General features: G+C 39.5%; 1 protein-coding gene across 2 annotated transcripts in view; it reads left to right on the top strand.

The window, feature by feature from the left end:
* Positions 1-390: 390 nt before the first annotated feature.
* The window catches only part of LOC125243497 (NACHT, LRR and PYD domains-containing protein 3-like), a 69,480-nt gene continuing 43,720 nt past the window's right edge, over positions 391-26,150 (top strand). The window contains exons 1-10 of one of the 2 annotated variants that reach the window (XM_048153209.1): positions 391-556; positions 1,388-1,451; positions 4,151-4,429; positions 9,392-9,454; positions 11,807-13,604; positions 13,984-14,157; positions 14,266-14,439; positions 15,433-15,606; positions 16,086-16,259; positions 19,438-19,484. In XM_048153209.1, coding sequence (XP_048009166.1) covers positions 4,171-4,429; positions 9,392-9,454; positions 11,807-13,604; positions 13,984-14,157; positions 14,266-14,439; positions 15,433-15,606; positions 16,086-16,259; positions 19,438-19,484 — 2,863 coding nt within the window. In that variant the 5' untranslated portion in view covers positions 391-556; positions 1,388-1,451; positions 4,151-4,170. The remainder of the gene's footprint in view (positions 557-1,387; positions 1,452-4,150; positions 4,430-9,391; positions 9,455-11,806; positions 13,605-13,983; positions 14,158-14,265; positions 14,440-15,432; positions 15,607-16,085; positions 16,260-19,437; positions 19,485-26,150) is intronic. The other variant, XM_048153208.1, reaches the window with a different exon arrangement.

Genomic DNA, 26,150 nt, shown 5'->3' with positions numbered 1-26,150 from the left:
TCATTAAATGTTCCTGCACTTAGATCCACTTCCCTGCCTGCTCATTTCACACCCGTCGATACATTAATATTATTGCATTTCTTACTGTATCTTTCATTTTTCTGAACACATGAACTTGACATGCAGCATCCTGCAGACACTCTTCTTAGAAAAACAGTTTCATTAAAACACCAGCAGTGACTGCAGCTAAAGCACTGTTCATTCTCAATAAGAAGCTTTGTAGACACACTAACTAGTTCATTTCTGTGATAAGTGAAGCTGGTAATGCTGTTGGTGTTTAATCCTCCTCTGCTGAGATCTTCAGAGATTCAATGTCTTTATCTTCAGTTGATTTCATAAGTCAGTAGTTCTTGTGTTTCTGTGTGTGTGAATGTGTTTATAAAAGACATTCCTCACACTTCTTCATAACTCACAGCTCGTCCTGAAAACCTGTTTCACTTGTTTTAGTGAAATGGTCTGATGAAACGGCTTGTTTTTTATCTAGTTTCCTCAGTTTGTTTTCATGTATGTGGTGAAGCGGGACGCATCGAATGGATCTGAGACCCTGAGAGATCTGGCAAGTACATTTATCATTTTATTAAAAAGAACAATCTTGTGATTGTCAGTGGCGATTTCATTATTTCCTTTCTTTACTGGATGAACTGGCTGATGAATTGAAGGAGACTGAAACTCCACCAATCAAGAATGAAAAGCTCCACAGCTCCAGTGTAGAAAGTGCTCACTTTTGAGAAACCTTAAACCTGTCCAGCCGTCGTAAATGATAGATGTGTTGATTTTCCCTCTTTAAGAGGTGATGTGTGTGTAAGGGGACGTCGTTGTTAAAAGCAGAGCTATAATCCACGAAAAGCATCTGCACATGAGAGAGAGACATTTTTTAGTTTAGTTTTATGATTGTTATTAGAATTATTTTAATATACACCAAAACACAAATTCATTTAAAGAAGATGTTGTTTTCAGTAAAAGCTAAGCAAAGCAGACAAACAAAATCATGTTTTATTATTATTAAATATATATAATTTTTTTCCCCCAAATATATAAATCTGGATCATTTACAGTTATTTAATTCACTTTGGTACTATTATCACGAGTAAGGTGTACATTTTCAAAACTCTTCAAAACTGATGTAATTGAATCGTTAATGTTTGTAATAGCATTGATCCAGTTATGATGAAGTTATAAAACGGTCATGAGGTTTGGTGTAGAACAGAGTTTGCTGCCAGTACAGTAAATGTTGTCACTGAATCTATAATGTAGTTGATTTTTATAAGTGTGAGTTACAGAAAAGTTCATCAGTGTTTTCTGAGAATGAATCTTTCTGAGAGCGTGTGTTGACATGTCTGACTGTCATTCTTCTCGTTCTCACGTCTCCGTCCTGCTGGTTCTGTAGAAGTGAAAGAAATCCCAGAGCTGCTGTTCAACACGACAGTTCAGAGGAAACAGAACGATCTGAGGTGAGTGTTTCGTCTTTCTTTAGTTGATTTCATGTCGTCTTATGATGTGTCATACGTCACTTCTGGGTCTTTACAGTTTTTTTTATTACTTTAGAGCAATTTTCACAAGCAATTGGTACATTTTCACAAACTCTTAGTATTAATATCACAACTAATCATCAAAAGTGCACTTTTTTAACATTTCTGCATATTTTCAATTGTGTGAGCACAATACACAAAATCATAAAGTATCATTTTCACAACACAAAATAAGTGTTTCATCTTTATACAGTAACTGACTTTCATAATGCTATTACTATCAATCTTTTGATTTACATCTCTTCTCATTCAGTTTAATGCATTTGTCTATTATTTAATCCAACTGCTTAATCAATGAATCATTTGGTACATCTCTAGATTTCTATGGATACAGTTCCTATAGATATAGTTTCTGTTTGCAATTTCCAATATGGATATCTTAGATTATAACCAATATGTTCAAAGTGTGTGTGTGTGTGTGTGTGTGTGTGTGTGTGTGTGTGTGTGTGTGTGTGTGTGTGACAGAGAGATTTGTAATTTGTGAACACAGATCAGGATTGAGTACGAGGGAAAAGAAACAGTCAATGACTGTATAACGTCAGATTGATCAGAAGAGAGACAGGTGACGTCAAATAGAGCATTTTACATTACAGTTTGACATGTGATACTGTAAACAGATGGTAGAGACTATGGTTCAGTGAGAACATTTACTGTATTGGCAGCAAATTCTGTTCTAGCACAGAACATCATGGCCGTGTCATACTGACTGTTAAAGGACTAAACTGAAAGAAGATCATACTGTTGTGTTTCAGTGATTAAACCAAATGTTCTCATTACATATCACAATGATCTTGTGTTTGAAACAGCGATTATAAAAAATATGTTCTACTAGAATGAAAGCATGAGATCAGGATTTGTGTTACAAGATCCGTTTGGATTTTTGTGTTTTGAAAATGTACAGCAAATAAAAACCCTGCACAAAGCAGAATGTGGTAAGCAGGACGAGGCCGAGGGCCGTGAGAAACTCGAGACCGGTGTGGTGCACAGCTGACGCTCATTAACACTCTGCCCTCGTCCTCATCGCCACACAGTAATTTAGGAGTTTATTGAGGCAAAAGACATATTGGACCCTAATCTAAAATCTCAGAATTATTTATGCAGTTGTAACTGCGGTGAAAATGCTTTCATTGCACATCTAAGCTTCATTAAAAACACTGTAAATAATACATCTACATGCACTTCAGATGCTGCTTCTGTTTCCTCTGCAGTGCAAACATGGATTTTGTTGATACTAATTTAATTTGATCGATTGTTTAATTTTTTCAGTGCTATACAGACCTAAATACAGACTGAAATTGATCACATTGTTTTCATTTAAAAATGTCAAAAGTTGATTTAGAACCACCTTCTCCATTATTTTAGCCAAAAATGGCCATTTTTAGATCAGTCTATAATTACTGAACACTGAAGTGTCCAGACTTGTTTATTTTTTAAAAGGCTACACCAGGACGGACTTAAAATAGGACAGGACCAAGTAAAGTTCAGGTACAGTTTTTATCGAGCCAGATCAGCCTCAAAAATAATACATTTACATTTACAAAACAAAATTAGCATAAATATTTCCCCAAATGCTCACACAAATGCATCTTACCTAAATAAATTAAAAATGCTTACACAAATAAGTATATACCAAGTTCTTAAATTAATTTCCATCACACATTTATGAATGATGTATTTATGGATCGTTGAATCTGCATTTGTGAATCGTCACACGTGTGTGGACTGCTCTGAATTTGTGTCCTGGCAAGTTAATATTCATAAATATCTTTTTTTGGAGGATGTTCTGTTTAGCCAATCGTGGCAAGCTTTTAATCCACCAATCAAAACGCTCCTTACTGAACAGACTCAAGAAGATCAACGCTGCACTTGTACTGTGCATTGGTCCATGATCGGGTCCTTTATATAAAGACATTTTAATGGGTGCTCCCTTTTTTAGCACCTGATTAGTTTCTACAAAATCACATTATGATTTATATCATTCACACAAAATACAGATACCCAGTTAGCCTGCTTTCTTATACACCAAAGCTGCACATAACCTGTTTATTCAGATCAATCTGTAATGTTATTAAACAAGTGTTAAATGTCCAGATATTTTATTTAATAACAACAGTTATGTAATGTGTTCTATTGCTGTTATAGTAGTAATATGATCAGGTTTGCAGTAACTTTTGATCAGGTATTAAAAACAGCTACCTCTACCTGAGGGTATTTTTGTTTGTTTTTAAACACTAGACCAGGGCTGGCGATTCCACATTCAGTTCTTTCTGCACAACGTATTGTAAAATACCATGATAAACTCCTTTTGAAGATCCTCATTAAAGGTACACACAGGCTTCATTGACATCTTCGTGTCTGACCTGATCTCCTCCACGCTTTCTAATATCCCGCTATTACTAACTGCAACAAATGATAACGAATTGTGATTGGATGGTAAATTTGTTCTCCAAAATATACTATGATGAGATTGGCTACCTTTGTTTAGGCTATTCTCGCGTGACAGAAGACTGATACTTGCTTTTATGATCATCTAGCAATAAAGATGAAATACGGGGCAAAACTTTTTTTTTTCATAATAAGTTGAAACACTAAAAACAGATCTTTTTCTTTGTGTCCTGCAGCTGTGGATCGGTGAAGGACGATGGCATCTGTGAAAGATCTGCTTGATAAATCACTGAATGAACTGGTACAAGCTGAACTGAGGAAGTTTCAGTGGCATTTAGTGAATGATCATGAGTGTATATCAAAGTCTGAAATGGAGAATGCAGATAGGTTAGACACACTGGATAAGATGGTAGCACGTTTTGGACCAGAAGAAGCTGTGAAGATCACCGTGAAGATCCTGAGGAAGATGAACCACAATAATCAGGCTGAGCAGCTAGAGAACAAACACAAACAAGGTAAAATTAAAATGAACTTGGGTTACACTTTAAAATACTGATCCTTCATTAATGAATAACTACACAGGAACAAATGAGTAATGCATTATTAACACTCTAGTAACTACTATTAACTAACAAGAAATTTTGATGAATGAATTAGTAAGTAACAGTGCTCAGTTGTAGGTGGTAGTTCACTATTAACTAATCAGTAACTACTGTTTTTTCATTCCTCCCAGAGAACTACTAAGAACTACTATATACAGGTTTGTAATTAATGTGAATAATGAATAATGTATAATTAATTCTAGAGTAAAGGCCTTGGTAACCCACTAGTAATGACTGAAGTATTACCAAATCCTTCAGAAGGAATTACTAATTATTTGGATCAGTATTCTAAAGTGAAAAGCATGATAACTCTCTAGTAACTACTGTAGTCATTGTAAACTTTTGAGGTTCAGTTGTAAAATCTTACTCTGCATTCGTCTCTCACTTCCGGGAGGTCTTCGGAAAGCCGTTGGCTGATTCTTCAACTGGTGAGAGACTGTATAATCTGAAACAGGGAAATAAGACCGTTAACGATTATGCCTTGCAGTTCAGAACGCTAGCCGCCACCAGCGGATGGAATGAACAAGCCCTCATCACCACCTTTCGTCAGGGATTGGAGCCGAATGTGCGGTTGCATCTCGCTGCATACGAGGACTCCCTAGGACTCGAACGCTTCATCCAACTCGCCATCCGCGTGGGTTCTCGTATGCAGTCGTGTCTCCTCGAGCACCAGGGCCAGCCACTCTCCAACACCCTCCTCTGTCGGTCCGAACCCGTCAGCTCTCCAGAACCAGCAAGTGAACCCATGCAAGTAGACAATTCCCGTCTGACATCTGCTGAAAGACAGAGAAGGCTGACCCTGAATCTGTGCTTATACTGTGGATCTCCGGGGCATGTAATCTCCACATGCCCAACTCGTCCTCCTCGGCCTGTGGTGAGTGCCCTCCATTCAAAAGATGAAACCACTCACTACTATTGTAAACCTTACTGCTGCTAATACCTCTGTTCCAGTGGTGGCGCTCCTCGATTCAGGGTCAGCAGGAAATTTCATCTCCGGAGCCCTCTGTTGACACCTCAAGCTCAAGACCTCGCCTTCTCCGATTAACTACCAGGTCCACTCTATCACGGGCAAACCCCTGAGCCGTAAGCTGATCCGTCGATGTGTGGGACCTCTTCAACTACACGTGGGAATCCTTCACATGGAGAACATCCATCTGCTGGTTCTGGAGGAGTCCACCGCTGACGTGGTTTTAGGGCGCCCATGGTTAGAGCTACACAGCCCCACCATCTCATGGCGCACGGGCGAAGTCCTGAAGTGGGGCGACCACTGTTTCTCCAACTGCTTTCCAGTACTTCCTGTTCCAAGATCTCCTCTCTCCAAGAATATCTCCATCTATGCCACTTCCATTGAAAGTCCTGTTGAAAAGCGTTCTGTGGATATTCCCTCCGACTATGCCCACTTCAGTGACGTCTTCTGCCTGCAACACGCCTCCAAGCTACCTCCTCACCGGCCATGGGACTGTGCCATCGATCTGTTACCGGGTGAACCAGTGCCTAAGGGACGCATCTACCCCTTATCCGTACCGGAGGAGAAGGCCATGGAGGAATACATCAAAGAGGCCCTTGACCAAGGATAGATCCGCCCATCTACTTCCCCTGCTGCTTCAAGCTTTTTCTTCGTGGCAAAGAAGGACGGAGGCTTGCGGCCCTGCATAGACTATCGATCACTGAACAAAATAACTGTCAAGTTCCGGTATCCACTTCCCCTCGTCCCAGCGGCCCTGGAACATCTCCGTGGTGCCACTGTGTTCACCAACCTGGACCTCCGCAGCGCGTATAACCTCATCCGGATACGCGAGGGGGACGAGTGGAAGACTGCCTTCGTCACGCCCACCGGCCATTACGAATACCTTGTGATGCCATATGGCCTGGTCAACGCCCCCTCCGTATTCCAGGATTTCATCCACGAGGTGCTCCGGGAGTTTCTCCATAAATTCGTTCTGGTGTATATAGACGACATCCTCATCTACTCCCGGAGCTTGGCCGAACATCGCCACCACGTTTGCGGAGGTCCTCCAACGCTTACGGCAATTCCGTCTGTTTCTCAAAGCTGAGAAGTGCTCTTTCCATCAGCCCTCAGTCCACTTCCTGGGATATGTGATCGATCACAGTGGCATCCGGATGGACGAGGGGACAGTCTCAGCTATCCAAAACTGGCCAACTCCAACCACCATAAAAGAACTCCAGCGCTTCCTCGGATTCTCCAATTTCTATTGCCGCTTCATCAAAAAACTACAGTACCATTGTCAGCCCACTCACCAATCTGTTACGGAAGCAGCCCAAGTCTCTGTCCTGGTCCCAGCCTGCCACCAACGCCTTTGAGACCCTCAAGAAAGCCTTCACCACCGCTCCCCTCCTCGTCCACCCCAATCCAGACCTGCCATTTATCGTGGAGGTGGACGCCTCCACCACCGGAGTGGGAGCGGTCCTATCGCAGCAGCAGGGGACACCAAGTAGATTCCACCCATGTGCCTTCTTCTCCCGCAAGCTCAACCCGGCGGAGGTCAACTATGACATCGGTGACCGTGAGCTCCTGGCAGTCAAGCTTGCCCTGGAAGAATGGAGGCATTGGTTGGAGGGGGCCAATCATCCTTTCCAAGTCCTCACAGATCATAAAAACCTTGAGTATTTGATGCTGCTAAAAGACTCAACCCTCGCCAAGCTCGCTGGGCCATGTTCTTTTCAAGATTCAATTTCTCCATATCCTATCGTCCAGGTTCCAAGAATATTAAGGCGGATGCCTTGTCCCGTCTCCATGCTCCGGAGGAAAGAAGCGAAACTCCAGAAACTATCCTGCCTGAGTCTATCTTCATGAGCCCCATCCAGTGGTCGGAAGAGACCTTACCCTCCTCCAATGCCTCCTCATGCACTCCGCCGGGTTGCCCCCAGGGCTTGCAGTACATCACACGGACACGACGCACTCCACTACTGCACTCCGTTCACTCTTCACTTGGCACTGGTCACCCGGGGGTCAATGAGACCCTCTCGCTGCTTAAACAGCGCTTCTGGTGGCCCAACATGGCCAACGATGTCAGGAGGTACGTGCAGGGCTGCAGGGAGTGTGCCATCTCCAAGAGCCCATGCCATCTTCCCACCGGCAAGCTCTATCCTCTGCCCGTTCCTGAGAGACCCTGGTCACACCTGGGGGTGGATTTCGTCACGGATCTCCCCGAGTCTAATGGTCACACTTGCATCCTGGTAGTTGTAGACCGCTTCTCCAAAGCCTGCCGTCTGATCCCCCTAGAAGGTCTACCTACCGTCATGACCACCGCAGAACTGTTGTTCAACCATGTCTTTCGTCATTATGGGATCCCCGAAGACATAGTCTCTGACAGAGGGCCCCAATTTATCTCCTGTGTCTGGAAGGCATTCTTCTCCCTCCTGGGTGTGACCGTCAGCCTGTCGTCCGGTTACCATCCTCAGTCGAACGGGCAGACGGAACGGAAGATCCAGGAGATCGGCCGCTTCCTGCGTACCTTCTGTCACGGCCACCAGGACTCCTGGAACCAGTACCTGGGTTGGGCCGAGTACGAACAAAACTCCCTCCGACAAGCCACAACAGGACTAACACCCTTCCAGTGCGTACTCGGCTACCAACCCCCACTGTTCCCCTGGGACGGGGAACCCTCCAACGTTCTGGCAGTCGACTACTGGTTCCGGGAGAGCGAGAGGGTGTGGGACTCAGCCCACCACCAACTGCAGAGGGCCTTGCGCAGACACAGGATGACAGCCGACCTTCGGCGCTCCAACGCTCCTACCTACCAACCGGGGCAGAAGGTCTGGCTGTCCACCAGAGACATCAGGATGCGTCTGCCCTGCAAGAAGCTGAGTCCTCGCTTCATTGGCCCGTTCACTATCCTTCGACAGATCAACCGCGTCACATATCATCTTCAACTCCCTGCACAATACAAGAGAATTCATCCCACCTTTCACATCTCACTGTTAAAGCCTCACCACCCTTCTGTTCTTCCCTCCACAGAACCTGACATGGCAGCCGCCGAGCCCCCCCTTCCACTCATCCTGGACGATGGTACTGCCTTCGAGGTTCGTGAAATCCTGGACTCCCAGCGCCGTGGTGGTCAACTGGAATACCTGGTAGACTGGGAGGGCTATGGCCCCGAGGAACGCTCATGGGTCTCCAAGAATGATATCCTTGATCCTAATCTGTTACAGACTTTCCACACCAACCATCCGGACAGACCTGCCCCACGCCCTAAAGGATGACCACCACGACGTCGGGGTCCTCGGCCCTCAGGAGCGGGCCGTGGGAGGGGGGGGTACTGTCACAGACACGTCAGGTTCCACCTCACTCCCTTACCCACGCACTCAATCACCAGCCTACTAATCACCGCCACTTGAAGATCATCAACACCATCATCACCACCAGCACTTAAGCTCCACACTCACACACACTCACTGTCCGGTCTCGTTTGCACTACAGCCATTTGTATGCTTACCTCAAGGACTCCAAACGCTATACTTACCTGCCTCCATCGTCTCCATCGTCTCCAATGTTCCTTGTGTACCTACCTGCCTGTGTGTGTGAGTGTCCCAGTCTTCCGTCTCCAGGATCTCCTTCCATCACCATCTGCAACACAACAAAAGGACAGTATTACTTCTCATTCTTCTCCAAGACCATCATACTCACCATTCACTTACCTGTTGCTCTGCTGATCACCTCAATAAACATCTATACTGCTTTTATCTCTGCCTCCGGTGTCTCTGTTGTAACAGCCACTTTATCCTGGGTTATAGAATAACTCATAAATTTATAACTGCTTTTTAGCTGAATCTTTCATCTCTCTGCTTTGCTTATGTGTTTGTGTGGTTTAATGTCACAGTATTTTCATCCTGATCTCTTTCTCTCTCACACAGCTCAGGCTGAGGGCAGTATTGAGGATCCTGCACTTGCGGGAGTCAGTTCAAAACCGCTGGAGGGTAAATAATGATCACTGTCTGTACAGAGAAACCCCTGTAGGCCATAATGTAGGCCAGAACAGATGCTCTTGACCACTGCATGTTGTAAATGATTAGTGTTGAATCAGTCTTTCAATGGGGCCTAGATTGGTTCCCAATATTTTAGTGTCGTACCCCCATAGACATTTAACATCTTTCTGCGAACTCCCTCTCTAACACTCGGACTGCAGTCACACCTTTTCCATTATGGGACAATATTTGCCCCCATAAATTGATTTACAGGTGCATTTTTACCTTCATAAAGGCAAAGTTTTCTAACCATATTAAATGTCATGTTTTATATCATATTCTTACAATTCCATTAATTATATTATTAATATAATAAATGAAGTAATAAATTGAGATACTTTGAAATATTAAACAAACTGCCAGTAGGTGGCAGCAAGTCACTGTCTTAATGAGTGAGTCATCGAGTCGTTCATTCTTTCAATAATGAATGGGTTAGTGAATCATTGACTCATTGAATCGTTAACATTAATGATGAAAAACACCATGTTAGTGATCTTTCAGGCTCATTATAAAACTGTAGCAGGACAGATGAAACTATGGCAGGTAACCACTATAGTAAAATTAGCCATTTGATACAGAGTGATACAGAGATACAGAGATTTAAAAAATGTATTTATATACTACTTATAGTACATTTGAACCCATAGTGTACTACAAGTGGTCTCTAAATACATTTTTTAAATGCAGAGATAGTATATTAAAAGCACATTTTAGTTCATATTTTATGGTGTCTCAAAATAGCACAGTTGAGTACACGTAGATGATGTTAAGATTCTCTTAATATACTAACAATTTTTCTTTGGTAGTTCTTAAGTACAAAATTAGTACACGAAAATAGAGCACATTATACCTTTATTATATCATTATTACCTTCTCCACTCTACTCCCTGCATTCGTTTTTGGTCGATATTAACCAACGTTTCATTTCAACAAAATAATACCCAAAGCTTAAAGCCTAAAAAATTACCTATGTTAGGGTGACCATATTACCTATGTGCACATGTCTGAATGTTTAATATGGTGCTGTAAATTGACCTGCTGCAACTAATGCTGTTGCTAATATGTCGTTAATCTGTCGTAATTACGTAAAATTAAGGAACAATAGTTGCCCCCTTAAATTTATTTTCCAGTGTAATTTTTTCCTTTATAAATTCCTTTTAAAATAAATAATGTTTTAAATAGGGCTGGGCGATATATCGCATGCGATTGTCACTCGCATTTCGTCAGTAAAGCTGGTTCCCTGATTACCGCTAAATCGCCATCACCTGCTTTCAAATGGAGCGGCATTTAATAGACAGAGCCATAGATCACTGACAAGCTACGCAATATCGCGTTCATGTCGCAGATGAATCGCCTTCGATAATGAACGCGATATTGCGTAGCTTGTCAGTGATCTACGGCTCTGTCTATTAAATGCCGCTCCATTTGAAAGCAGCTAATGGTGAATAAGCGGTAATCAGGGAACCGGGTTTACTGACAATCGCATGAGATATATCGCCCAGCCCTAGTTTTAAATACAAAAAAAAGTTCAAAAGAGAAATATGCAGTAAGTAATACTTCAGTCTTATCTTACTATATTACCTACATAATATTAGTTTATTTATATATTTAAACTTTTTTTTTTTAAACAACAGCGGTGGACAGGGGTCAGCATGGCCACCCTAACTGGTCTGCAGCTATGCAGCCCCATACGCAACAAACAGTCATGGGGTCCGCCCATGACCCTGTTGCTGGTTCACCGCTGTTCCTTCTTTGGACCACTTTTGATAGATACTGACCACTGCAGACCGGGATCATCCCACAGGAGCTGCAGTTTTGGAGATGCTCTGACCCAGTCGTCTAGCCATCACAATTTGGTCCTTGTCAGACTCACTCAAATCCTTACGCTTGCCCATTTTTCCTGCTTCTAACACATCAACTTTGAGAGCAACATGTTCACTTGCTGCCTAATATATCCACACACTAACAGTTGCCGTGATGAAGAGATGATCAGTGTTATTCACTTCACCTGTCAGTGCTCATAATGTTATGCCTGATCAGTGTATATTGTTATCGTGAATTAAAAACACACATATCACGATATGAGATGTAATATTTTGATCTTTCACCCCTACAAGTTGTATTTGCGAATGAAGACATTTCCATGCAGCAAACTTAAGCATAAGTGTGATTCATTTGAATAGTAGAAGCACAGTTTTCAAGTTACCACACATGTGTGATTATTTTTGTAATAGGAATATCAGTTTTTAAATAAAATACAAAATCGGATCACTTTTTGCTGATTTTTTTCCCTCTTTCTTAAAGGCTCAGCTGCAGAGGACAGTAAAGCTGCTCTTCATAAGATCAGCCTCAGATTGAAGGACAAATTAAAACAGGAGTGTGAACGAATATTGGTTGGTAATTCTCAGAGGGGTCGTCAGAAATACCTGAACGATATTTACATTGATCTATATGTGGTGGAGAATGAGACTGGAGGAATGGTGAGTGAACACGAGGTGAGACAGATCGAATTCAAACTATTTGATGCCAAGGACACACCAATCCAGTGCAATAACATTTTTAAAGTCCATAACGGTCGACAAAACAAAAAAGTGTTGACGATGGGCATCGCAGGGGTAGGAAAAACAGTCTCTGTCAATAAATTCATCCTTGACTGGGCTGAAGGAAAAGACAATCAGGATATTGCCTTAATTTTCCCTTTTCCATTCCGTAGCCTGAATTTGATTAAAGAAGAGTACAGTCTCATAGGACTTCTTAACAAATACTTCTTTAGTAGTCCTGAAGAACTGCCCTCTCTTCCTGATGGTGACGGTAAAATCATGTTCATCTTCGATGGGCTGGATGAATGTCGCTTCTCTTTGAACTTTAAAAAGAATGACGGATTTACAGATGTTCACAAAGAGACAAGAGTGAGTAAGATAGTTACAAGCCTGATCAAGAAACAAATGGTTCCTTCTGCTCTCATTTGGATCACATCCAGACCAGCAGCAGCCAGTCTGATACCCCGAAACTACATTGATCAGGTGACAGAGGTGCGAGGATTCAACGATGAGCAGAAAGAGCAATACTTCATCAAAAACAGCAGTCCTGAGGTTGCTGGAAACATCATCCGTCATATCAGGAAATCCAGGAGCCTGTACATCATGTGCCACATCCCCGTCTTCTGTTGGATCTCTCTCACTGTTCTTCAGCCTCTACTGGCTCGAAAGAGCAATGACAAAACACCCACAACTCTCACAGGGATGTACACAAACTTCTTACTTACTCAGCAGCAACAGATGACAGAAAAATACCGTGATGACTCTGAACCTAAAGCCAATTCCAGGTCTTTTGATGAGATTATTCTGAAGCTTGGGAAACTGGCCTTTCAACAGCTGGAGAAAGGAAATCTGATTTTCTACAAAGAAGATCTTGAGGAATGTGGACTAGATGTCAGTGAAGGGTCGGTGTTCTCTGGGTTATGCACTCAGATCTTTCAGGAGGAAAAAGCTGTTTCAGCAAGAAACGTTTACAGCTTTGTTCATCTCAGCATCCAGGAATTCCTCGCTGCTCTCTATGTGTTTTTGATTAGCAAAGATGAGAAAGCAAAGCTACTTTTTCAATCCCTGAGAAAAAAACTGAGATGGAAACTGTCCAGAAAGACACAGTTTCAGCTTCATAAGGGTGCGATCAACAAGGCTTTACAAAGCGAGAACGGACACCTGGACCTTTTCCTCCGGTTCCTCCTGGGTCTCTCTCTGGAGTCCAATCAGAGTGACCTGAAGGAATTAGTGCCAGGACTGAAACTCAAAACAGAGAATATGAAAAACACTGCTGACTATATCAAAAAGAAAATAGAGATGGAGGAATCTGTGGAGAGGACCATCAATCTCTTCCACTGTCTGAGTGAACTGAAAGATGATTTTGTGGAGGAAATTCAGAAAAACCTGAGCTCAGGAAATCTTTCAGCACAGAATCTCTCCTCTGCTCAGTGGTCTGGTCTGGTGTTTGTGCTCCTGATGTCAGAAGAGACTCAAGAGAAGTTTGAACTGCAGAAATACAGAAGATCTGATGAAGCAGTGATAAGACTCCTGCCAGTGATCAAAAACACAAAAAAAGCACTGTAAGAGTCTTCTTTACATTCATTTATATGCACTTTTGGTCTTTTGTAGTTGGGACTTCTTTTTACATGGATGACTTGTTGGCCTAGACAGTTCAGAAAAAAAGAATAAATGTAAATGTAAATCAATGTGCGTGATAATATTAAATGACAAATTGTCTCCACCATCAGACAAGTTGAACCTGAGTTTTACCCTTTTTATTATTCTTAACTGTATCATAAATTAAAGAAACTGAAAATACAGGTTTGATGTTTTATGAAAATTGTTTTAGCTTTGCTTACATTGCTACAGTCAAAGGTTTTTCCAAGTTATCTATGCTCTAGATTATAAACACTACTTAAGAAGCATTGATATCACTGATTGTTGTTGTGCGCTACACAGGCTACAGTGCTGTAATCTCACTGCTCAGTGTTGTGAGAGTTTGTCATCAGTTTTACAGTCCTCAAACTCCTTCCTGAGAGACCTGGACCTGAGTAACAATGATCTACAGGATTCGGGAGTAAAGCTTCTTTCTGAGGGGCTAAAAAGTCCAAACTGTCAGCTGGAGATAATGAGGTTTGAGTTTAAATGCTTTATTTATTTATTTTCCATTAAGTTAATTATTTATAAACACACAGCTAAGATTGATTCTGTATGCAATTACATTTTGTTTTTATTGTTCAGATTTTCCATATGTAATCTCACTGCTCAGTGTTGTGAGAGTTTGTCATCAGTTCTACAATCCTCAAACTCCTTCCTGAGAGACCTGGACCTGAGTAACAATGACCTACAGGATTCAGGAGTGAGGCTTCTTTCTGATGGACTAAAAAGTCCAAACTGTCAGCTGGAGATACTGAGGTTTGAGTTTAAATGCTTTATTTATTTATTTATTTATTTATTTATTAAGTTAATTATTTATTATTATTTAATTATAAAGGTGCCATAGAATTGAAAATTAAATTTACCTTGGCATAGTTGAATTACAAGAGTTCAGTACATGGAAATGACATACAATGAGTCTCAAACTCCATTGTTTCCTCCTTCTTATGTAAATCTCATGTGTTTACAGTTTTTTACGATTGCTTAAGCACAATTTTAAAAACAAGGCTCAACGCCTCAGTTCTTTTGCAAAATGAAACACTTAATTCAAAACTTTTATATTTGCATATGCCAGCCCATGTTCAAGGCATTAGACATTCAAGGCATTAGACATTAGACGTCTGGATCTGTGCACAGCTGAATCATCAGACGTTATGTAAGCAAACAAGGACAACGGCGAAAAATAGCAGATGGAGCAATAATAACTGACATGATCCATGATATCATGATATTTTTAGTGATATTTGTAAATTGTCTTTCTAAATGTTTCGTTAGCATGTTGCTAATGTACTGTTAAATGTGGTTAACGTTACCATCGTTTCTTAGTGTATTCACAGAGATAATTTTTAAACACTTGCAGTCTGTATACTTAATAAACACAACTTTATTCTTTATAAATCTCTCCAACAGTGTGCAATGTTAGCTTTAGCCTGTTAGCCACGGAGCATAGCCTCAAACTCATTCAGAATCAAATGTAAACATCCAAATAAATACTATACTTACATGATCTGATGCATGCATGCAGCATGCATGACAAACACTTTGTAAATATCCATTTTGAGGGTTATATTAGCTGTGTGAACTTTGTTTATGCAATGTATTATAGAGTCGCGAGCTCGGGGGCAGGGAGTGCACCAAAATAGGCAGTTAAAAAAAAAATCTTGTTTTGTGAAAAAGCGTTCTAGGGCACCTTTAAAAACACACTGCTAAGACTGATTCTGTATGCAATTACATTTTGTTTTTATTGTTCAGATTTTCCATATGTAATCTCACTGCTCAGTGTTGTGAGAGTTTGTCATCAGTTCTACAATCATCAAACTCCTTCCTGAGAGAGCTGGACCTGAGTAACAATGACCTACAGGATTCAGGAGTGAAGCTTCTTTCTGATGGGCTGAAGAGTCCAAACTGTCAGCTCGAGATACTGAGGTAAATGGTTTTAAAATAATTAACAAAATGCTATCACAATAAATGATTATCACTGAATGTGACATTTGTTCTCAATGTAATCGAAATAGTCAATGGAAACTGATCGGGCCCGATACCAAGCTCATGTACTTGTACTCATACAAATATGGATGAGCTTGAAGCATTCGTTGAATCATTCTTCAGATTCTTGACTTGTCACCTTCTGAATAAGCTCAACACAGTTGATTGATTGCCATAGAAAATCACTGGTTCGGTGGATGGAATCAAAAGTTGCTATTGTGAATGGCACACACTCCATTGCTGTACATGTTTAGAAAAGTGAATGAATACTTTGGTACATTTCCACTAACACTTTTGTTACTTTAATGACTGAATCGACAGAAAATAACAGCATACAAACTGCACAGGTCAGTGTGTGATAGTGACTGGCCTGATTGTCAAACTAATGTCATGTGGACTTTTGCTGTGTGTGTTTGTAGATTGTCTGGCTGTATGGTGACAGAGGAAGGCTGTGGTTATGTATCTTCAGCTCTGAGTTCGAACCCCTCACACCTGAAAGAGCTGGATCTGAGCTACAATCACCCAGGAGATTCTGGAGTCAAGCTACTCACTGATACACTCAACCATCAAAACTACAGACTGGATAAACTCAAGTATGTTGAGCAGGAAGTGTTTGACTTTATTTCTTTCATACATTTACAAAAGTTCTTACTGAGAATAAACAGAGGTTTAGCTGCAGTTATACTACAGGGCTGTTGAATGCTTGATTCTGATTGTTTGACAAACTTTTTGAAGTGCTTAAATATTGTCAAGTAAATGCAGAGCTAAAGTAGTTCCAGGCAGGTCTCAACTAAATTAGAGCATGATTTTTCCCGTTCTATGTCCAATACAAATGAACACAAATGCAGTACAGACACACACTAACACACACACATTCAAACATAAACATGCACAGAAATGTGTCAGTGCTGCCCCACGACTTCATCAGTAAAATAGTTTCACAATTTATATAGTATGCCTGAAAAAGGGACTGTAGTAAGTGATGTCCGATATCTAGCTTTCCTCAAGGGGTGTTGGTCAAAACACAGGATCCAATCAGCTTCATCCAAAGGAAGTTTATTTGTTCCTAACACAACGGTAACTTTCATCCAGGCTGTACACAACACAGCTGTACAAGGGCTTTACAGAATTAAAGGGTTAGTTCACCAAAATATGAAAATTCAGTCATTAATTACTCACCCTCATGTCATTCTACACCCGTAAGAACGTCATTCATCTTCAGAACACAAATTAAGATATTTTTGATGAAATCCGATGGGTCAGTGAGGCCTGCATTTACAGCAAGTTAATTTACACTTTCAATGCCCAGAAAATTAGTAAAGACATATTTAAAGTCCATGTGACTACAGTGGTTCAATTTATGAAGTGACGAGAATACTTTCCATGTGCCAAAAAACAAAATGACGACTTTATTCAACAATTTGCTCATTGCATGAATTATCCAGACTTTCAAGCTGTGGCATGACAATATCACAATCGATGCACTACACTGTCTTGTTCAGTAGGCATCGCTTGGCACTGATGACATCTACACCACCAGCTCTCCATTGCTCTCTGTCTTTCAGAAGCTTGTGGCTGTGGTTGTGTTGCAGCCTCTTCCATCTCTTTTAGTGTGTTCTCTCTATATTCTTTTTCTAATAAGTAAGGTTGTGCAAATGTTTTATGTTGAGCATGTGTCTTCCTCTGTAAATACAGTCCTGCGTTTCTGGGTCTTGGTGCTCTCGTGAACGTGTGTCAGAGACTGATACGGAACAGAAGAAATTGTTGAATAAAGTCTTTTTTTTTTTTTTTTTGGCACACAAAAAGTATTCTTGTCGCTTCATAACATTAAGGTTGAACCACTGCAGTCACATTAACTGTTTAAAATATAGTCTTTGCTACCTTTCTGGGCATTGAAAGTGTAAATTAAAGTTCACCCAAAAATTAAAATAATGTCATTTATTACTCACCCTCATGTCGTTCTACACCCATAAGAGTTCATCTTCAAAACACAAATTAAGATATTTTTGATAAAATCCGATGGCTCAGTGAGGCCTGCATCTCCAGCAAGACAATCAACACTTAGAGAAAGCTACTAAAGACATATTTAAATCAGTCCATGTGACTACGGTGGTTCAACCTTAATATTATAAAGTGACGGGAATACTTTTTTTGCACCAAAAATAACAAAATAATGACTTTATTCAACAATATCTTGTGATGGGGATTTCAAAACACTGCTTCATGAAGCTTTGAATCTTCACGAATCTTGTGTTTCAAATCAAAGGTTTGGAGCGTTAAAGTCATGTGATTTTAGTAAACGAGGCTTCGTTACGTCATAAGTGTTTTGAAATTTCAATGGTTCACGTGACTTTGGCAGTTTGAATTCACGCTCTGAACCTCTGATTCGAAACAAGATTCGTGAAGATTCGAAGCTACCTGATGAAAACAGGTGCACATGAGTACAGACTCAGTTTCTCAGTAATGAGGTAGTAATGTCACTGTTCTTTAAACAGTTAAGCAACCCTATTAGAGACGCTGATGCCAAACACACACACTTACACACACACACATACGAAACTACTCCTATCAGGCATAACATTATGACCACCTTCCTAATATTGTGCTGATTCCCCTTTTGCTGTCAAAACAGCCCTGATGTGTCGAGGCATGGACTCCACTAGACCCCCACTAGTGTAACATAGTTCATTTATGTGGGAAGAAGGAGGCTGGAACCGGCAAACGTTCAACACACTTTAATACAAAATATACAAATTCAAAACAAAAGTAAAATAGCGGCCGTCCCTCACGGATGACTGCCGCACACTAACACAATAAAAATATAACATAAATCCAGGCCTGGTCCCTTCTCCCTTTATGCTTCCGTGAGAGATATGAGACCGGTGCAGTGCGCAGGTGACACTCCTTAAGGTGGGCGTATATGGTGCGAATGGTGATGGTCAGAAGATGTCCACGCACACGTCACGAGTGAGTTTATCTGAGAATCGTACGGACATGGTGATATACGACACGATTCGACCTGCCAATTTCCGAAGCAATCGCACAAAGTTCCTTGTGAGTGTGACACTTCCTTGTGAGTGTGTGTGTGTGTGTGTGTGAGCATGCGAGCGGAGCTCAACTATAGTCAATGAGACTATAGTCTCATTGACTATAGTTGTTTAAGCCTTTTGTCACATTTAATTTCTTAAATACTGGATAGAATAAACTATTATAATTAGCATAAATAGCACTCAAGCGCACACATAGCTTGTCACACCGTGTACGCCCGCCTTTAGCAAATTACGCCACCGGCCGCGCGCCGTTCCCTCACAGCTCTCGCTCCGGCCTGCTTGTCACATAACCCCATCATCATTTCATCTTTTCATACTAACTGTTCAATAAATCTTATTCAAACGTTCTCTTGCCTCCCGAGTCTTTCTGGTAGAACTGATTTCCTGCACCTGTGGACCGTGTGTGAGTTTGAGATTAGAGGCCTTGTTGCCATAATTGGGCGGCGGGATTTATGTAGCATTTTGTTTTGCTCCCGACTGATTTTCCTTCCAGAATTATATTCTTTTTGTAATAAATCGACTATTAGAACGAGCTGTGTCCTTAACAGACCTGGTTGGTAATGTACTTAGCCTTACAATTGTCCAAAATTAAAATTGTTTTGTGTGTGTATGTGTGTGTGTGTGTGAGAGAGAGAGAGAGAGAGTGTGTGAGTTTGTGTGTGTGTCTGAGGGTGTGTGTGTGTGTTTACTGACTAACTGTATCACTGTGTGTGTTTTCTAGTGTGGATCATGGGGGAGAATTCAGGATAACAGCAGGACTACACAAATGTATGTCTACTCACACACACACACTCTCACACAAACACATATACACACAGTATCTGTCAAATGATGCTGTTTAATAATAAATAATAATTACAATACATTTAGATCACTGTTATTCAAATTATCTCTAAGACAGTAATATACTACTGTAAATGAAAAATGTTTTATAAAGAGTATATTATTTTACAATAGGACGTTACAATACTTCTGTCTTAATTTCTTCACTTAAGCTGTTATATTGGCAGAAACTTGCAGTTTCAGTTCAGTTTATAAATGCATCTTATTACAAATCAGGTGAAATACTGTAATCAGCTGTCCACAAAAATGTTGGATATAATGCGACTGTGAAAACTGAGTGTAACTGGTGCTCGCTGCGTTCCCAAATGCACATTAAACTCAAAGCACATGCAGAGATGGAGTTCACTGCATTCATTCACTGTGAACTGACACGTGGAAAACAAGCTGATGGAGTGAGCAAAGTTTGCTCTTCACTGTGAAACATGCAGCGCAACGGACCACAAACTTACTTAATTATTGTCTTTTGTGATTTGATAAGGGCACAAAGCCATATCATGCTTTTTATTTTAGTTTGTTTGAGAGATGCTTTGCCAAAGCAATGACACAAAACACAAAGATTTATCTTATTATGAGACGTGTAAAATATCTTTGGTTCAAACTGTGTTTCTTTAAAATCTGTGTACACCTGGTCACTTCATGTGTTTTATCTGATGGGATAGCTATCCGATCATGAAAAGACCTTAAGAATAGTCTTAAGTTTTGACTTAAGTGTCAAAAATACTTAGTAAAGAGTAGAACTTTTATAAAGTGCAACTTTTAGTAAAGTATAAGTGTAAGCCGTGCGGCTCGCTTATGCCCAGCGTGATGTGCGGCCAGCGACACTGGGTATTAAAACTTGGTCTGCGATTGAGTGGCCCTTATAACACTCTCTTCCATTGAATCACATTTCAAAAGGGCAGAAAACATGAACATGAGGAATATAATATACAGTAAACATACCTGAATAAAAGAGACAAATAAGCAGCCTCAGATTGAGTGGCCCTTATAACACTCTATAAACAAATGATGCACCTCCATTACCATGTGCTGGTCTCACATAAAAGACAGAAATATACCTCAAAGAATGTAAAATCACAAAAAGAATCCCAAGTATAGATAAAATAGTACTTTACACATAAATTTGGGTAGAAATACAGATATAAAAGATATAATTAAGATATAATTAAAATAAGGATTATTATAACAAATAATGAAATTAACAGGATGACAAAAGAAACCTACCTCTTCATTGAATCACATTTCAAAAGGGAAGAGGAGGAGACAGGACAGGAAATTAGGTCATACTGTGACCACGCAACACTTAAAGGGGAAGCGCACCTTTAGATCAGGTATCATATATATATAAGAGAACAATTTTGTGTGAATTATAACAATATTTAGTCGTATACTTTGTATACCTGTTACATAAGACAGATTCTTAAGTGCTGACTTAAGTGTTGTGAACTAAAGACTACAATGATGTCAACTCAAAATGGCCAAGTAATTTATTCCTGTGATCAAAGCTGCATTTTCAGCATCATTACTCCAGTCTTCAGTGTCACATGATCCTTCAGAAATCATTCTGATATGATGATTTGCTGCTCAAGAAACATTTCTGATTATTATCATTGTTTTATTTGTTGTTTTTTGAAAGAAATTAATACTTTTATTAAGCAAGGACGCATTAAAATGATCAAAAGTGACAGTATAGACATTTATAATGTTACAAAAGCTTTATATTTCAGAAAAATATAATATTTTTCTCAAGAAAACATTCTACTGCTACGGAAGCCCTGAACCGCATGGTGAAAAAAAAAAAAACTTGGTGGGGAGGGAAAAAAAACGAAAACTTATCTTGTTATTTCGACATATTAAATGGTTATTTCAAGATATTAAGTCGTTATTTCAACATAAGTCGTTATAACGACATAATATCCTGTTATTTCAAGATATTAAGTCGTTATCTATCAAGTATCATACATATCATATCAAGTATAATAAAGGACGCGCATCTGTCAATGTCTTCAGTGGCGCAATATTAACATATTGGATCGCAATACTAGCTTTTACTGCGATCGCTGCGGCAAAAAAGGCATTTATTTTCAATAAAAATGAAAACAATGTTCTAAAAGTGCAAATAATTTCGATTCTATTTCGATAATAGCCACTAGAGGGCAGAATAAGACAGCGAATCAATTAAAGAATGCAATAGTTATGTTCATCTACTGTTACAAGTTGGTGCTCCAAAATCCCAGAGGTTTATCATGGGAATTTGCGTTCATCCCAGGCTAACCTTTATTGAGGTTAAATTTATTAGCCCATAGTAAATAAAACAATTTACAGTACAAATAGCTGTATATCAGGGGTGTCAAACTTTCGGCCCGGTGTCCAATCTGATTTGAACTATAATAAAACATAGAGATGCACTAGTCCAGGGGCCAAAAACGTTTGTAAGCATTTTTGGTTTTTTATTATTATTATTCCGGGCTTGCAAACAAACTGCTTTGTAATAATTTCCCCAAATTTCATCTGTGTATTTACGAAGTATGTAAACAGGACTTTAACACGCTGAATACGGACACAAAGAGGAGAACAGACGCGCCAGCGGAGAAAGTACTGTACCATGCACAAGCTCACTGTTCGCGAAAAATAGGGAGAATAATATAAATATTACAGTGAGATTGATATGAATGAATCTCTGAAGGGAACTGTTTTAAGAAAAGATTTGATGGCTTTTCCTCTTATCTCCATATAAAGTTGTAGTATTGGCCTATATTTATCGAAAAGCGCTGCTGTGTGTGTGTGTGTGTGTGTGTGTGTGTATAGCGGTAACCATGGAAACGCTGTATCACTGCTGTTCCATTTTCTGCTGATTTTGTTTTGTTATGTAGCATCATTTCACAAAGCTAAAGTAAGACCAGACCTAGTTTTTGCTGTTAATCTTCAAATTTTTCAATAATTTAAATTAAGAACAACTGCTCATGCTCATGTGCATAACATCTTTGCTGGGATTATGATAAAAATGCCTCTAATATCCAAATGCCAGTGTTTGCCTCTAATATCAAAGAGATATTTGTTTAAGGCCAGTTTGGCCTATGAAAAAATAAACAACAAATAAATTAGCTTTAAAAAAATCTGCAACCAGTATCAGAATCAGACGATTTGCTTCTTATAAAAATTGAAATTGGCCATGAAAAATCAAAATAGATGCTAATAAAAAATATTAAATAAAAAATAATTTTAAAAATCGAATGGTCTTTTCACGGTAAAAAAAAAAAAAATACAGTTTTCTTGCAAATTAATTTGTTGTTCATATGTTTAATATTAATGCAACTATCAGCGCACTAAGGTTATCATAAGAAGGTAATTCGGCCCACATATGGTTCATTTCTTTCCAGTCCGGCCCTCAAACTAAAACGAGTTTGACACCCTGGTGCAAATTCTTGGGAAAATGAGATCCAGGCAGTAGATAAAGTTGATGAAAAAATATTTATTCATTACAATTAAATTTAGCCTCACACACAAACTTTAATCGATAATGAAAATACTTAATAAAACCAAAAGGTAAAATAACAACCATAAAGAAGCAGTCAATAGTTAAAGATAAATTTAGAGTATTGTAAAATCCAGAGTATTTTATCTAATAGATGAAGATCAAAAAGAGCAAAACATTTGCAGATAAGAGAGAAGAAGCAGAAGCCCAGGAGAGCAAAGGAGGGAAGAAGCTGAATTATCAACAACTCAGTCCATATTATACCATGAGCATACAGGGAAATTCCCAACCCACTCAAACTGATGTTTCTGTTAAAATGAAAATGTTAATTTCACCCATTACATCGTCCACTGGTCCAGTGTCAAAAATAGTTGTTTTAACCCTTAGGGAATTTTGCAGATCTTGCACTATTAAATGTCAGCAAACACTGATTCTGAAAAACATCACTTCTGCAGTACTTGGCAGGCGTCCAATGTCTAACCACAAACGTGTCAGCGTGACCTGTCACACCGGAACACTTGAAGAACAATTAAACATAACAAGCATACTCTGAAATATAAAATAAGAATAACCATAAGGGTACAATAACAAGTAAATACTTGAAAATATGATGAGAATTAATATATATAAAGTATGAGTACATAAATATATGAAAGCAAAAGTGAAACTGATAAATCATAAGCCATAAACGATTAACATAAATATTAATAAAAAGGCATGAATATGAATATTGACCATTCGGATCCACCAATTCCCCCACTGAAGACTCCCAAAATATTCAAAAGATAGAAAATGGATACCAAATAAATTAAATATAAAAGCATCACATCTAAATGAAGCTGCGGGTGCCTCTCTAACCCCAGCTAACTGCACAGAATATTGACTGAAGCCTTCACCAGGCTGGTCCGACGAGGGCCACTAGAAAAACCCGACCCCGAACGTCCCCTGGACTTTTTCTGGGTTGAGAACTTACCGCAACTATCAGGTGGATTAAATTTCTTCCATTAGTCTTAAATTGTTAGCCAGTTTTAGTAAAGAATCAAATTAATCTGCCATAATGAATTGTGAATCCAATATCAACACTAGACCTAAATAAAAACTAAGTAAAATAACATAACCATCAGATGTATCACACAAATAGACAAATTAAACAACTATATATCATTTGATAACCCTAAACAACTCAATCCTTCAGAGTCTCAATCTCTCCATCATGTGCTGCAGCAGGAGGATGATGTAATCAGTTTCAGTCTCTCTGGGGACTTCCCCTTGTGTTGATAAGCACTGAGGTGCTCGTCGATCCTTCCTTGGTTCTTCTTGATCAGTTGGAGCAAACATTGGGCTTTTAAGCCACCAGTTGAGTTTACTCATTCTCTTCATTGACCCTCCTAATGGACACTTCCTTTCCAGTGGTCACAATCAGGCGTCACACAGGAAAACGAACTGGTTCGATGAATATACCACACATAATCTCCTGATTACATCTACTCGTACTGAACCTAGACATGGAGAAGATATAACGGACACTCACACACACACACACACACACACACACACACACACACACACACACACACACACACACACACACACACACACACTTTTATGTCTCTGGCCAGAGTATAATTTTTTTTGTTTTTGTCACTGCATCTGTAAACAGTGAACTGAATGGGGAATATATATATTGTTAAGGGTGGAATACCACTGAGTCCAATCGAATCAAACTCTTTCGACGATGTTGGAAATGGTGAAACATAGGCACTGTGGCATTCCCCGCGCAACAGTGTTTAGGTTTTTTTAAAGTTGATTTAGTCAGACGACGTCAGTCGCAATAGAATTGATTTTAACACCGCAAAACAAACACCAAATTTAAAGAAATATTATTTTAAGCCTAGGCATGCCACAGTTAAGAACACAAATGTATTAAATCTATATTATTATCATTCATTCGTGTAATAAAAAAAGTGTAATAAAAAAAGTCTGTAAGTTATGTTGACGAATCTAATTCTGAAGCATTCTCTGCAGTGATCACAGTAAAGGCAGTACCTGAACACACACATGAGGAAGAGATGGAAGTCCCCCACTCGTATGGTCAGTTAGTCAGTTGAGCCTGTTGGCAGTTTTAGTGTCCTTCTTCATCCAGTACGTTGGGTCTCTCAGTCTGTCATGAGGACCAGGTGGAACATGAGGTTGACTCTGAATGCAGCCGTCTTTCTTTCTCTGCATCATGGCAGGATGTGTTGTTTCTGCATTAACTCAGTCTTTTCGTTGTCAGCCCTCAGAAGTTTCAGCTTCCTCTTTCAGGGGTTTAGCTGAAGGCCCATCAACGAGTGCCTGCGTTTCTCTGCAGCCTGGGTCTTTGAGTCTCTTTCCCCCACTGGCATGCACAGTCCATTCACTCTTGTTGGTGTTGGGACAGCTTCTTCTGGAAATTGAACACTCAGAGAATGGCATAAATCAAATTGACCCCATACAAATTGTCATCACAATCATAAATGAGCAATCTGCTCTGCTTTTACTTATTTTAAGAGTCTCGTCCAATTGACAACAGCAGTTCTGTATTTTATTTTAATAAAGCAAGTTCTTCTTTGCAAAAAGCAGAAAAGAGCAACTAAACTATATTTCTAATTATCTGAACAAATAAATGATACTCACAAATACATCAAAATCAAACAAAACAAAATGAAACTTTACTTTCTTTACCTAAATCAATTTAATTTGAACTTAGTCACTCAATCTTGTTCTCATTCAACACAATGCAAAAGTTATTTCCATTAACTCTTACTAAAAATCTCTACAATAGATAAAATTTCAAGCTGTCCACCAGGGATTATGAATACATATTTCAGACATCTTCAGATCACTGATAACAGAATATATATTAAACCTATATTTTTGCTTCATTCAGTTAATATTGTACTATTTATTGATTTCTCTTTTAAGTAGCTCCACAATATATATATATATATATATATATATATATATATATATATATATATATATATATATAGTATTTTTCTTTACACTTTAACCTATCTGAAACAATGCATAAAATAACACAATACTTTAAAGATAGCAGCACACTCGATCTAACACAGCTGGGACAGAACAGAGCAGAA

Source organism: Megalobrama amblycephala, linkage group LG13 (genome assembly GCF_018812025.1).
Source record: "Megalobrama amblycephala isolate DHTTF-2021 linkage group LG13, ASM1881202v1, whole genome shotgun sequence".
Taxonomy (NCBI): domain Eukaryota; kingdom Metazoa; phylum Chordata; class Actinopteri; order Cypriniformes; family Xenocyprididae; genus Megalobrama; species Megalobrama amblycephala.
This window is presented reverse-complemented; position numbering and strand designations above follow the sequence as displayed.